At 47.9% G+C, this 11,878-nt stretch overlaps 1 protein-coding gene across 13 annotated transcripts in view; it reads right to left on the bottom strand.

Annotated features, from left to right (window-relative positions):
• The window catches only part of Med12l (mediator complex subunit 12L), a 260,868-nt gene that overhangs the window by 207,042 nt on the left and 41,948 nt on the right, over positions 1–11,878 (bottom strand). For all 13 annotated transcript variants that reach the window (XM_048794071.1, XM_048794075.1, XM_048794070.1 and 10 more), the window contains exons 6-7: positions 4,505–4,674; positions 943–1,053 (exon numbers count right to left, since the gene is read on the bottom strand). In XM_048794071.1, coding sequence (XP_048650028.1) covers positions 943–1,053; positions 4,505–4,674 — 281 coding nt within the window. The remainder of the gene's footprint in view (positions 1–942; positions 1,054–4,504; positions 4,675–11,878) is intronic.

The following is an 11,878-nucleotide window of genomic DNA, read 5'->3' as shown; positions in this document are numbered from 1 at the left end:
TCCCCTCCCTCCCCTCTTCTCTCCTCTACCCCTCTACTGTCCATTCATTTCTCCCCCTTGTATTATTTTTCCCTTTCCCCTCACTTCCTCTTGTATGTACTTTTGTATAACCCTGAGGGTCTCCTTCCATTTCCATGCAATTTCCCCTTCTCTCTCCCTTTCCCTCCCACCTCTCATCCCTGTTTAATGTTAATCTTCTTCTCCTGCTCTTCCTCCCTACTCTGATCTTAGTTACTCTCCTTATATCAAAGAAGACATTTGGCATTTGTTTTTTAGGGATTGGCTAGCTTCACTTAGCATAATCTGCTCTAATGCCATCCATTTCCCTGAAAATTCTATGATTTTGTCATTTTTTAATGCAGAGTAATACTCCATTGTGTATAAATGCCACATTTTTTTTTATCCATTCGTCTATTGAAGGGCATCTAGGTTGGTTCCACAGTCTTGCTATTGTGAACTCTGCTGCTATGAACATCGATGTAGCAGTGTCCCTGTAGCATGCTCTTTTTAGGTCTTTAGGGAATAGACCGAGAAGGGGAATAGCTGGGTCAAATGGTGGCTCCATTCCCAGCTTTCCAAGAAATCTCCATACTGCTTTCCAAATTGGCTGCACCAATTTGCAGTCCCACCAGCAATGTACAAGTGTACCCTTTTCCCCACATCCTCGCCAGCACTTGTTGTTGTTTGACTTCATAATGGCTGCCAATCTTACTAGAGTGAGATGGTATCTTAGGGTGGTTTTGATTTGCATTTTAAATTTTAAAATTTAAAAAAAAAAAATTTTAAACCTCTTCTGAAAACACTTGCTTTGGAGGCAGATATTCATTCTTTCCTCTTCTAAAGGGAATTGTTCCCCTTTCTACCTCTACTTACCTAATCATTGCCTTCAGACTGACTTTTCCTGCCCATAAAACCAGCTGGCTCAAGGTCCCATTACTGTACCTGCAGCATCAGCGGCAGTAGGAGTTTAAGAAGGTCGTCATCCATCGGTCTGATCTTCTCTAGGACATCCAGGATCCACGTCAAATATTCATGCTTTTCCAGCAATCCTTCCTTCAGTGGGCAAAGAACAATTGCGCCAGTGCCGTTAGAGAAACACCAGTGAATGCGTCAAGGGCACCATGAGTCCTCAGCTTAGGCGCCACCTCGCTACTGTCTCACTGTCACAGTGATGCGGTCTTGTTGGCCACAGTCCAAATTATAACCCATGAAGAACTAGGGTTTTTTAATATGACTGGGCTGGGAATTTTTATTTTGGTAATCTGATGAATTCTAATTCAGAACATTGAATTCCCACAAGAAAGGACATTTGAAAGCTCTCACATTCCCGGGTCACATCAAGTCCATGGTGAGATTTCAGGGATGGAAACTTGATGAACAGTGATAGCTGGAAAGAAGCAGATCCCCGGGCTGGGGAGCTGGTCAGGGGCCAAGTGCTCCTGAGTGTCTGCCTACGTGCGAGAAGCCCTGGATTCCAGCATGGAGAGCCATCACAGCACCCAGCTTGGACCACCACCTCGAGGGAAGTCAGGAAACCCCCCCAGGCCCAGAGCCCTCCACACAACGGCAACAATCAACATACCGACCCACTGTCATGCACAGAAATGGAAGCAGTGCACAATCACGTGTAAACAATCCAACTCAGCACACTAACTGGCTCCAGGAGGGCCAGGCTGGCGGAGCCCATCAGACAGACCGCTGCTTTACTGACTGAGTATGGTGCTCGAGGTGGAACCCAGGGTTTTGAACATGCTAGGCAAGTGCCGATCTTGACCTAACACCATCAGCACTGTGAGAATGGCCTGAGGCCTGAGCCTAAGCAACTCCATTTTAAAAACTCCAGTTTGAAACCTGCAGTTTCACCAGGCACACCCACAGAGCCCTCCAGTATGGCCTCAGACAAGTCACTTCCCCTCACCCAGATAAACAGAGTGAAGTCTCAGGCAGGCTGTCCTCTCCTGAAAAGAGGGAAAGGTGGGAAGATCAGGGTGGAGACCACCAGACCAGACGTTTCTGACCCCAGGGTAAATTATGTCACTGAGAAATCCGGTGGTAGCTGATAAGGATTAAAAGGGGGATTAAAAGCCCCCAAATTTAGTATAAATAATAGAGCAAATGAACAGGGATTCAGCGAGCCGAAACAAGGATGCACTCAAGCTGGAGAGCCTGATGAGGACCTGACATCCCATCACTTGTCATCTTTCCTGATCCTCTGCGTGATCCTCACTGCTCTTAAACTTTACGGCCTCATCTGGACCTTGTTGAGAGCCACAACTTCTCCCTACGACCCTTTCCTCAACTGGTTGTCCACTCCATGCCAGGAGAAGCCTGCGTTGGTTCCAGACCTGATCACCGCTGTCTGAGTGAGTGTACATCTGCTGGACATAAAGCCTAAGGTTTAAGACTTTTGATATGACATTTGAACTTAGCCTACAGAGGGAATGTCATGAGCCTGTCATGATTAAGAGTGTTTTGCAGTGCTTAGAATTAATCTAGAATTGTTTGCTGTGAATTAATTAATCTAGAATTGTTTGATGTGAATTGATTATGTCTATTGCAGTGCCTAGCTTAATGGATTGTCATTTTCTTGATTAAGAACCTACAGAGTGAAATTGTATTGAGTAATTTGAGTGAATAAAGCACTGCTAGGGGCAGAAGTGCATGGACATTCTTTATTTCTCCCCTCGATTCACAATTTTGCTCCCTCGCAACATGCACCTTTTGCCTACTGCCTTCAAATACACATACACAGAAATATGTTCTTTCAGGATGCTCTAGGCACGTATGTGACATTCTGTTACAGTTTTGTACTATGAGTCACAGAATGAAAGAACCTTCGAAATAACAACAAAATGACCCATTTTCTGGAAAAAACACGTACATTCACGGCAACATGGAAACAAACTGAGTATAGTTAGTGTGAAATCCTGCTCTATTCCTAGTAAACTTTATATATCACCGGGACCCACCACAACAGTCAACAAGGATTTGTGTGAAAACATACTAATCAATTATAAATTATAGTGATACCTTATTTGACATGACACCAAGGTACTATTAATTTCTAGTTTCCTTGATACTGAGAGTGAGTCAAAAATGGTTATAAGGGAACTTTAGACCACTAAAATGAACTTCAATCAGGACAAAGTATTTGTCTATTTAAATACATATTTTTTAAATGAACAAAAATGCAATTTTGTGCTAAAGTACAAGAAATGGTAAATGCAAGCCTCAAAAAAATTAATTAAAAAAGAACCTTCATACATGTAACCACCCCTCCTCTGGACGCCTTTGCACATCTCCTTGCCGTGTATCTGCACACGTGCCTGCGTGTGGATCAGCACTAAGGTGTGGTGCACATTTTCAGAATATGGCAAATTGAAATATCACAAGCTTGTTTATGTTTCAGTCATGTTCACCACTATATGACCTAATGGTCTTTTATAGAAGCGACGTTGATTTCAATGTTCCTACCATGTAAAGTAATCTTTACAAAAATATTAAACATGCTAACATACTTGTTCCAAGATTCAGACTAAATTCTCAGCTCACAAAAACTCAGACACTCAAGGTAAGGCCGACTGACACAGTTCTATGACAAATCAAAGCAGGTTCGTGAGGCTTGCTTTTGGTGATTTAAAAACTGGCCATGTGACTTCACAAGGGAACCCCTTATTTTCCTACTCTGAGCTCTTAGAAAAAAAGTCACATATCACCTGAATATTATAATTAAGGTTCTAAGAGGCAAATGTAGAAAACTGCACATCGCCTTCCTCTGATTAACACAGTAGGTACTCAAAATCTGTGCTCATGATATGACTCCAGCCTCATGCCTCCTCACCAAGAAGAGGATGAGGCAAACGGCCCCCGGCGCCCCCTTCTGGTCAGTGTGAACACATGAGCACACCAGCAGTTGGGGAGAGCCCAGCTCCTGGCCTGGACTGTTAGCATTTTCAACAGCAGCTGAACCAAATGAAGATGAACCTTCTCTGGAATAACTCAGCCCTAAAGGAGATGTGTTAGGAGACAGGAAGCATCGGCACAGGGGAGTTTTTGAACAAGTATATCCAATTTTGCAAAATAAGGTGCATACAAGGATTATATTTAAAAGCACAATTGCAAAGTAATTAATGGCATAAAAAGGTTGACATCCTAGAAAGCTGGAGAAAAACATGCAGAAGAGGCTGTCATCCCAGGGCAAAGGTGTCATGATGTCATAAAAGACGTCAGGCTACTTTCTCAGAATGTGTCGGTTTATATAAAGACACAATTAACACACACAGGACATAACTACACTCACATAGTCATGGACAGACCACACACACATCAGGCACTCAGCATGGCATCGGTGGGCATGAGCGCAGGCCATGGCGGTGCAGTGATGAGACCACTGGGAGCACCTTCTCAGCACAGGTATCCTCGTTAAGCAACATACATCTGTGCACAGAACTGGCTCTTTTTAAAAGCATGCCACACAGCCCCCTGCAGGCCTTGGAGGAATTACCTGGAACATGTGAAACGCCAGCTTCTCGTTGTACTCCCACTGCCTCATGGCTTGCTCCACCTCCGGGGGCACAGGGACAGGGCCATCACTCGCAGTGGACGCCAAGTGGTAGAAGTCAGAAATCTTGGCCAGCTGTTCTCGAAGGTACCGAGTAGATATCTGCGTCCACTCTGCATTTAAAATAGAGATATACATTGAATTCTAGACACGATGGTTTAAGAATTACATTTTTCTTCTCAAAGTTATGATTATCTTGAGGATGTATTTGTAAATCCAAAATTGACTGCTGGGTGCAATGGTGCACACCTGTTAATCCCTGTGACTCGAGGCTGAGGCAAGAGGATCAAAAGTTCAAGGACAGCCTGGGCAACTGAGCAAGACCCTAAATCAAAAGATAAAAAGGGTTGGGGATGCATCTCGGTGGTGGGGTACCTCTGGACAAATACAACATAAAAATGGTCTTTGCATATGCAAGCAGAGTTCAGAACAGCAAGCCCACCCCAAGCCCTGCAGTCATGTACACTAGTGCAAGGTGGCCTGCCCTGCAGCAGTCAGCAGAGCCTTCCAGCTTTCGGGAGGAAAAAGCCACCCTACCCTTAAGCTTCTGCGACCCTTCACCTAGGAGAAAACACATCCACATTTGAATTTGACCTGTCTGATGATCCTCTGTGTGATGCAACAAAAATACCAAATGCAAAACAGGAAACAGCAGCAGAGGAGGGCCATCCCAAGCCTAGCTTCTTCAGCAGAAGAAAGCAAAATCTCAGAAGGCAGCTAACTTGGGATTCAGCTTTTCAGGGTCCAGCTCAGGTTTTAAACACACTCATTAAGATGCACTCTGGCTTCCTGCCAAGAGAGGTGGCCAGCAAAGCTTTCCCACCTACACTGTCTGCACCACGCACTATGGCAGCGTGTGCCCAGGACGAAGACCCAGCTGCCTGGCCAGCACTGGACCTGCAGCCACTCTCTGCTCCTCACCAGCACGTGCCTCAGCACAGGAGGGGTGGAGTCAGACACAGTAAGGAGCAAGGGAATGTCGGACACCAGAAAGGAAATGGAAAAAGTAACATCAGAAAAACAAATTACTAAAATTATTCACGAACATCCACCATGGAGGCACCAACTAAATCGGTGTGTTGCCTTTGGCAACCACAAGGGATGCGGTGCCGGCTTTAGCCCATTCTGCGGATAAGAACATAATGCCAGTGGCCATATCTCCACTAGGATCAGCGCAGCAGCATCAGAAGAGACCACCTTACATGAATACCACCACACAGCGCTGCCTTCCTCTTGTCCTCAGCCCAGGTTCTCCTCCTTCCATTCTAACAAAAGTCATAAGCAGAAATTAGACCTTGATCAGTACCCAAACGCTCTGCTCTTACTTGGTCAGTACCCAAGAGCTCTGCTCTTACTTGGTGGGTAACCAAGTGCTCTGCTCTTACTTGGTCAGTACCCAAGAGCTCTGTTCTTAGTCCGTACCCAAGCACTCTGCTCTTACTTGGTAAGTACTGCTAAAACCCTTGACAACAGCACCCAGGGATAACTCTGTTAAGTCCTGGTCTAAATCACTTGTTCTAATTGTGCCTTTGTTAAAATTAAAATGTAAAGGCTATTGAACTCCAGCAATGAGCTGATGATCAAACCCAAGGTTGACATTCTGTCCAGAGTGTCAGTGTTTCAGAAAGCTCCACTGACTGCACACACCTGCTTGAGACTGCTCGTCCCACTGAAAACAAAGTACCAAGCCACCAACAGCACCACTGTCTTGTTCCACGACGTGGACTAGCAGTCTCAGGACAATCGTGTGTTCAACAAAAGCCAGCCGTCAGGGGACGAGTTTAGCTCGGCTATAATGAGCAAATATAAAAATTACAAGGACCCACACCCCAGCTTCTCTTTGGCAGTCCTTGCTATTAACTTGTGGCAGGGTGGCTCTGGTTCTCAACATGCCTGCAGGGCAGGGCAGCCTCCAGAGCTAAGGATGACACAATGCCCAGTTCACACAGGGTGTGCCTTCCTTATCAGGATACATGTCTGCTGTGCATGACCTGGATATACAGAGTCGGTCCTCAGCGTCCACGGGAACTGGTTCTAGGACCCATACACCCATTACCAAAATCCACGACACTCAGCCCCTTCCACAGGAAGGCGTGGCATTTACACAAAACCTTCAGTTAAGTTGTCCAAATCACTTCCGATACCCAATACGGTGTAAATGTCATGGCTGCTGTCGCCATGCTGTGCTGTTTAGGGAACAATGACAGGAAAAGAGTCCACGTGTGTTCAATACAGATGCACCTATCTTCTATTGTCCGTACAGGGTTGGTTTAATCTGTAGATTCAAAACCCACAGACACAGAGGACCAACGGTATCTTTCCATCTTTCCTCCTCAATGTGTACTTGGATGTTTAACAGACATTTGCATACCTCCTTTTTAAATATTGTTGAATGCACCTCTCCATATCTGACTCCTCTAGGAATTCACGGATGAGCCCTCTCAGCACTGGGCCCTAGCTATGATTAACAAAGCATTAAGTCATCACATCAACCACACTGATTTAGAGGCCTGGGCCGAAAGACGCGGTGATGAAGATGAAAACCCGGAACATACCCATGATTGTCATTGGCAACTGAAGATGATGTGTGGCAGTCTGTGCTGCGTGCCCTGCACCTATGGAGAGAGCTCAGTGCCATGAAGGACCACAGGGTCAGTGGCCACACAGGTCTGCTTTGAACTTAGACGTGGTTGTCAGCTCTGAGGGGTGACAGTGCAACAGAAGGTTTTGGTGACTTTTTTTTTTTTCTCCTGTGGTACTAGGACTGGACCTAAAGGTCCCCTGAAACTGAGCTATATCCCCAGCCCAACTTCTCACCAAGTTGCCCAGACTGGCCTTGGACCTGCAACCCTCCTGCCTCGGCCTCCTGAGTCATGGGGATTACTGGCTTGCACAACCACAGCCCAGCCAGGAAGCTCTGAGCAAAAACCACTGACAATGGCCCAGTTCTGTCAGCTTCTCGTGTAACTGGACTGGAACAGGGACACAGTCTCAAGGGACAAGAAGAAAATGGGAATGGATAAAGACTGTAGGAGGGATACGGGGAGGGGAAGAAAGGCCCAAAGGCAGAAAATAACCAAGGAGGCTGCTCTGACCCTGGATTCAAACAACTCAGAAGCCACGGCCCCATTCTTTTGCTGTGGAGAATTTCGTTTCCAGGACGGGGGGATCCTGGAAAGCTCATGAACACAACTGTTCCTGAGAGTGGAGTCAGGGGTCTTCCTCCTGATGTGCTCCCATTACCTTGCAGAATCTCAGAGCCACACTTCCTTCTCATTGAAGCCCAGCCCAGAACAGAAGCTGAACCTGGGGCATTTCAGGGCTCATGCCGTCCACCCTGCCTCTGTGCGGATGTGGCACTGTGGGGTTGCACATAGACGCAGCAGACCAGCAGCAGAGACCAGGCAGAGCGACCCTGAATGCACAAGCATGTCCATTGATGAAAACCGTGGGGAGGGCAGACACCTGCCATGGGAAAGAGACCCCTGCTCATCCTACAAAACCTGCAGGGGATATCAGGGGAGGCTGGGGGCTTGGCAGAAGAGGAGCCTCCACTTGAAGCAAACCCAGAGCACCCTCGGCAACAAGGGTTGGCACTGAGAGTCACGGAGGTGCCTGATGCTGCGGTGCCATCTCGGCAGCCATAGAACAGCATTCAGTGGCAGGAGAAGAAAAACAGGCTTTGAAACAGGATGGTGCTGGGCTCCAGACCCCGGCTCCATCACTCGCCAGGGGTGCAGCCTGAAGCAAGTTATCTAACCCCTGCTAAGTCACAATGTCCTCTTCTGCAAAACCTGGGTTAATACACACATGCCTCGGAGTCACCGTAAGGACACACCAATGGGCATAAAGATGCACCACTGACCATAAGGACGCACCACTGGCACAGTGCACACAAAACAGAAGCTGAACGACACATAGGAGCTCTTAGCACCATCCTCAAGACAAAATGAAATGTTTTTAGAAAGAAAACGGAAGTGAGGCCTGACTGCTGATGGACAGGGCAGCCACCGACGGCCTGCCTCTGGTCACCTCACTTAGCACCATGGCTGATGCAACACCCAGCACCACTGTACATACCATGGAATCGATCAGCGTCCGCTGCATAGCTCAAAACCATCCGGTGGCTCCACAGCCCTTAATGAGCAAAGCTTCAGCTAGGAATTAAAATCATCTCAAACACCATCGACCGACCACTGCTCGCTTCACCCCCAGCTCAGGCACTGTGATCACTGGCATAACACTTGAGCTCAGAGGTGACAGCTCCACCTCGGAAACCCACTTCTTGGAAAGTGTTCCCTGGGTTCCACAGCGACAATAAGAAGTCCTCGAAACTTTAGGATGAGAAGATTTAGTTAGCCCGGCTCTGGCACAGACCAAATGGGAAAAAAATCAACTTTGGCACATGTAAGCTGCTGCATGCTCCATTTCAAACACTCAATAAAAGACTGAAAGATTTTATACCATTTATCACACTTTCTGTTGTTACAATGGGTTCCTGGTGAAAGAACACCATCCTCAAAAGTAAAAAATTAATACATAAATAACAAATTGGAAGAAATACAGGAAAACCTTTTGATAAAGGACTTGAACCTAGGATAAGTGAGAAACTATTGCAATTCAACAACAACAAAAAAAGTCAAACAGCCTAATTTAAAATGGGCAAAGGATTTTATAGACACTTCTCAAAAGAAGATAAATAGCCAATAAGCAGACCTCAAAGACACTGAACACCATCGGCCATCGGCGATGCAAACCAACACCATAGAGGCCTAGGCCAGCTCTACTGCGAAACAGGCAGGAAGAGGCACCAGTCGGGACAGAAACTGCAGCCCTCTTCCCTCACTGGGGGGAACGTGAGTTCAGAAAAGGGCTGCTCCTCGAAGACCACGCGTGACGTTCCCACATATCCAACAGCTCCACAGCCACGTCTACACAGACAGGTACAAATGTGCACAGAACACAGCGGGATTCAGCAGAGGCAGAGAGCGGAACGATTCACGTCAACCCGCCTAGTGAAATGCAGCGCACGTATGGGAGAGAGCCACTATTCAGCCATAACAAGGAATGACACTGATGGCACATGCCACAACACCATTGAACCAAGCTGGCTCCCAGGAACCACACACTGTGTGGCGGGTAATGTCCAAACAAGCCAATCCACAGCCCCAGGAAGGGCCTTAATGACAAGAATAGCCACGGGTGGCTTTTAGCAGTGCTGAAACATTCTAAGATGTGTCTGGTGGTTTCACAACTCTGAGAACACAATTTCTGAATCATATACTTTAAATGGAGTAGCTGTAGAGCATGATTTCTATCAATGAAGCTGTTATACATATGTATGTGTAAATACGAACCACCAGTAAGAAATCATCTGTATGTCATGAGAGTAAAGACAGTGCCTCAAAATGATTTCATTAGAAGGAATGGAGACAAGAGCGATGAGAGGCAGGAACACGAGCGGCCTGAGTTACCTGGGAACGTGGGTCAGGGCGAGTTGGGCTTTACTGCACACGTCCATGTTTGCATGTTTGAAATGTAACGTGACCTGAGGCTTTAAGAGCTCCTCGGTCACAACTATAGAAAGCTGGAGGAAGCCCCAAATTCCCCATTCAGCTGCTGCTGGCTGAAAGAGGAGGAAGCCACTGTGCTGACTGGCAACTGGATAAGAATGGTCCCATGGAAACGACGGCCCCAGTAGGACAGGGACCAACAATCAGGCCACCAGCCAGATGGCCATGTTCTGCTGAATGACCAGTTGGCTAATCTGGGCCTCTGGCTGGACAGCAGGAAATGAGGGAAGGCAGGGTGGGGAGCCCGGGTGGGCTGCTGGTCTGTAGTGGAAATTCTGCAGAGAACAGAGCGCTGGACTCCTGAGGCTTTGAAGGTCCTGCCCTAAGACAGCCACCTGCATGTCACAGTGTTTAGTGGCAATGAGTGTCAGTGCTGTCTGGCGAGCAACACTGCAGTGCTATGTTTAACTGGTCTTATTTACTGGACAAGGACAGTGCACAGCCGAATACTGCTACTTCAGGATCAAGAAGATAGCACAGGACTAGAGACCGGCAGACACCCCACAGAAGCCGTCAGGACTCAGCAACAAGCGCCAAACACCTGCTGGGATGAGGGTTACAGGGAGGACAGAGAGCAGGAGAACGACAGGCAGCACTGGGCGTTGTTCTGGCTCCAGACAGGGAGGAATGGGAGAGCATCCTAGCCACATCCCAAAGAAGGTGCAGCAGGAGGAGCAGAGGGAAGAGCAGCAGGGCCTCCCAGGCATCGCATAGGGCAGGAAAGCCCAGGAGTGTCACCAGAGGCCAGCGGTCCTCAGACGCCAGCGCAGACGGCCACCAGAGGGCACTGGAGAGACACACAGCTCCAAATGACTGGCGCTGGAGCCCCATCCAGAAATCTGCACTGGAAGCATCAGCGGAGGACTCTGACCCAGGCAGGGCAACCACACAAGGTGGCCTTTTATCACAAAGGATAAAGCACCACCAAAAGGTTCTGAGCAAAGCAGCAGCAAGTCCAGGTATGCAAATTCAGACTCTCAAGAAGCTGCAGAAACCAACTGAAGGTGGGCCACCATGTCCAGCAAGGAGACTGGAGGGGGCAGGGAAAGAGACACCCTGTGATGGAGGGCAACGCCCAGCCCTGCAGTGAGACAAAAGCCAGGGACAAGGGCAGCCTCCAGGTGCTGAGCAGCCCTCAGTGGCACCAAATGCCATGTGAAGGGAGGGTTTAATTTGTTTTCATCAACTTTTTGTTTTAATGAAACTGTATTTTGAGCTCCTTGTAGATTCCCCTGTAGTCATGAGGGTTCCCTCATACCTGCCCTTCACCTAGTCTTCCCAAAAGGTAGCATCTTGTAATGCTGCACAGAGTGTCACAATCAGGATACAGACATCAACACAGTCCCCAGTCTTAACCTTTTTCAGGGTTCCCCATTTTGAATACACTTCATTTGAATACACTTTGAATACGCTTCCCAGAACACACAGTAAGAACAGAGGTTCTACAATCTAGCAGACACAGCCCGGACGGGGCAGGGAACTGTGTGGAGAGCCGGTGTTGGCAAGCACTCCCGGGTGCTGACCCTCTCTGGCTGGGGAATGCTACCTCACTGAAGCTGACGCAGGTCACCAGTCCAGGAGGCACCAGCCCACTCCTTCCTGGCTCCAGGACCCTGGCAGCTCTGGGGCCTGGGGCAAGTCACTCAGCACTCAGAGCCTGTTTGTACCTGGAGAGGAGCTGGGTGTGGAGGGAGATGGTTACTCTTCTGCGAGCCAGGGCAGACAAGGGAAGCTGCTTCGGAAG

Source organism: Marmota marmota, unplaced genomic scaffold (genome assembly GCF_001458135.2).
Source record: "Marmota marmota marmota unplaced genomic scaffold, marMar, whole genome shotgun sequence".
NCBI classification, from domain to species: Eukaryota; Metazoa; Chordata; class Mammalia; order Rodentia; family Sciuridae; genus Marmota; species Marmota marmota.
Note: the sequence above shows the minus strand (reverse complement) of the source record. Positions and strands in the feature narration are given on the sequence as shown.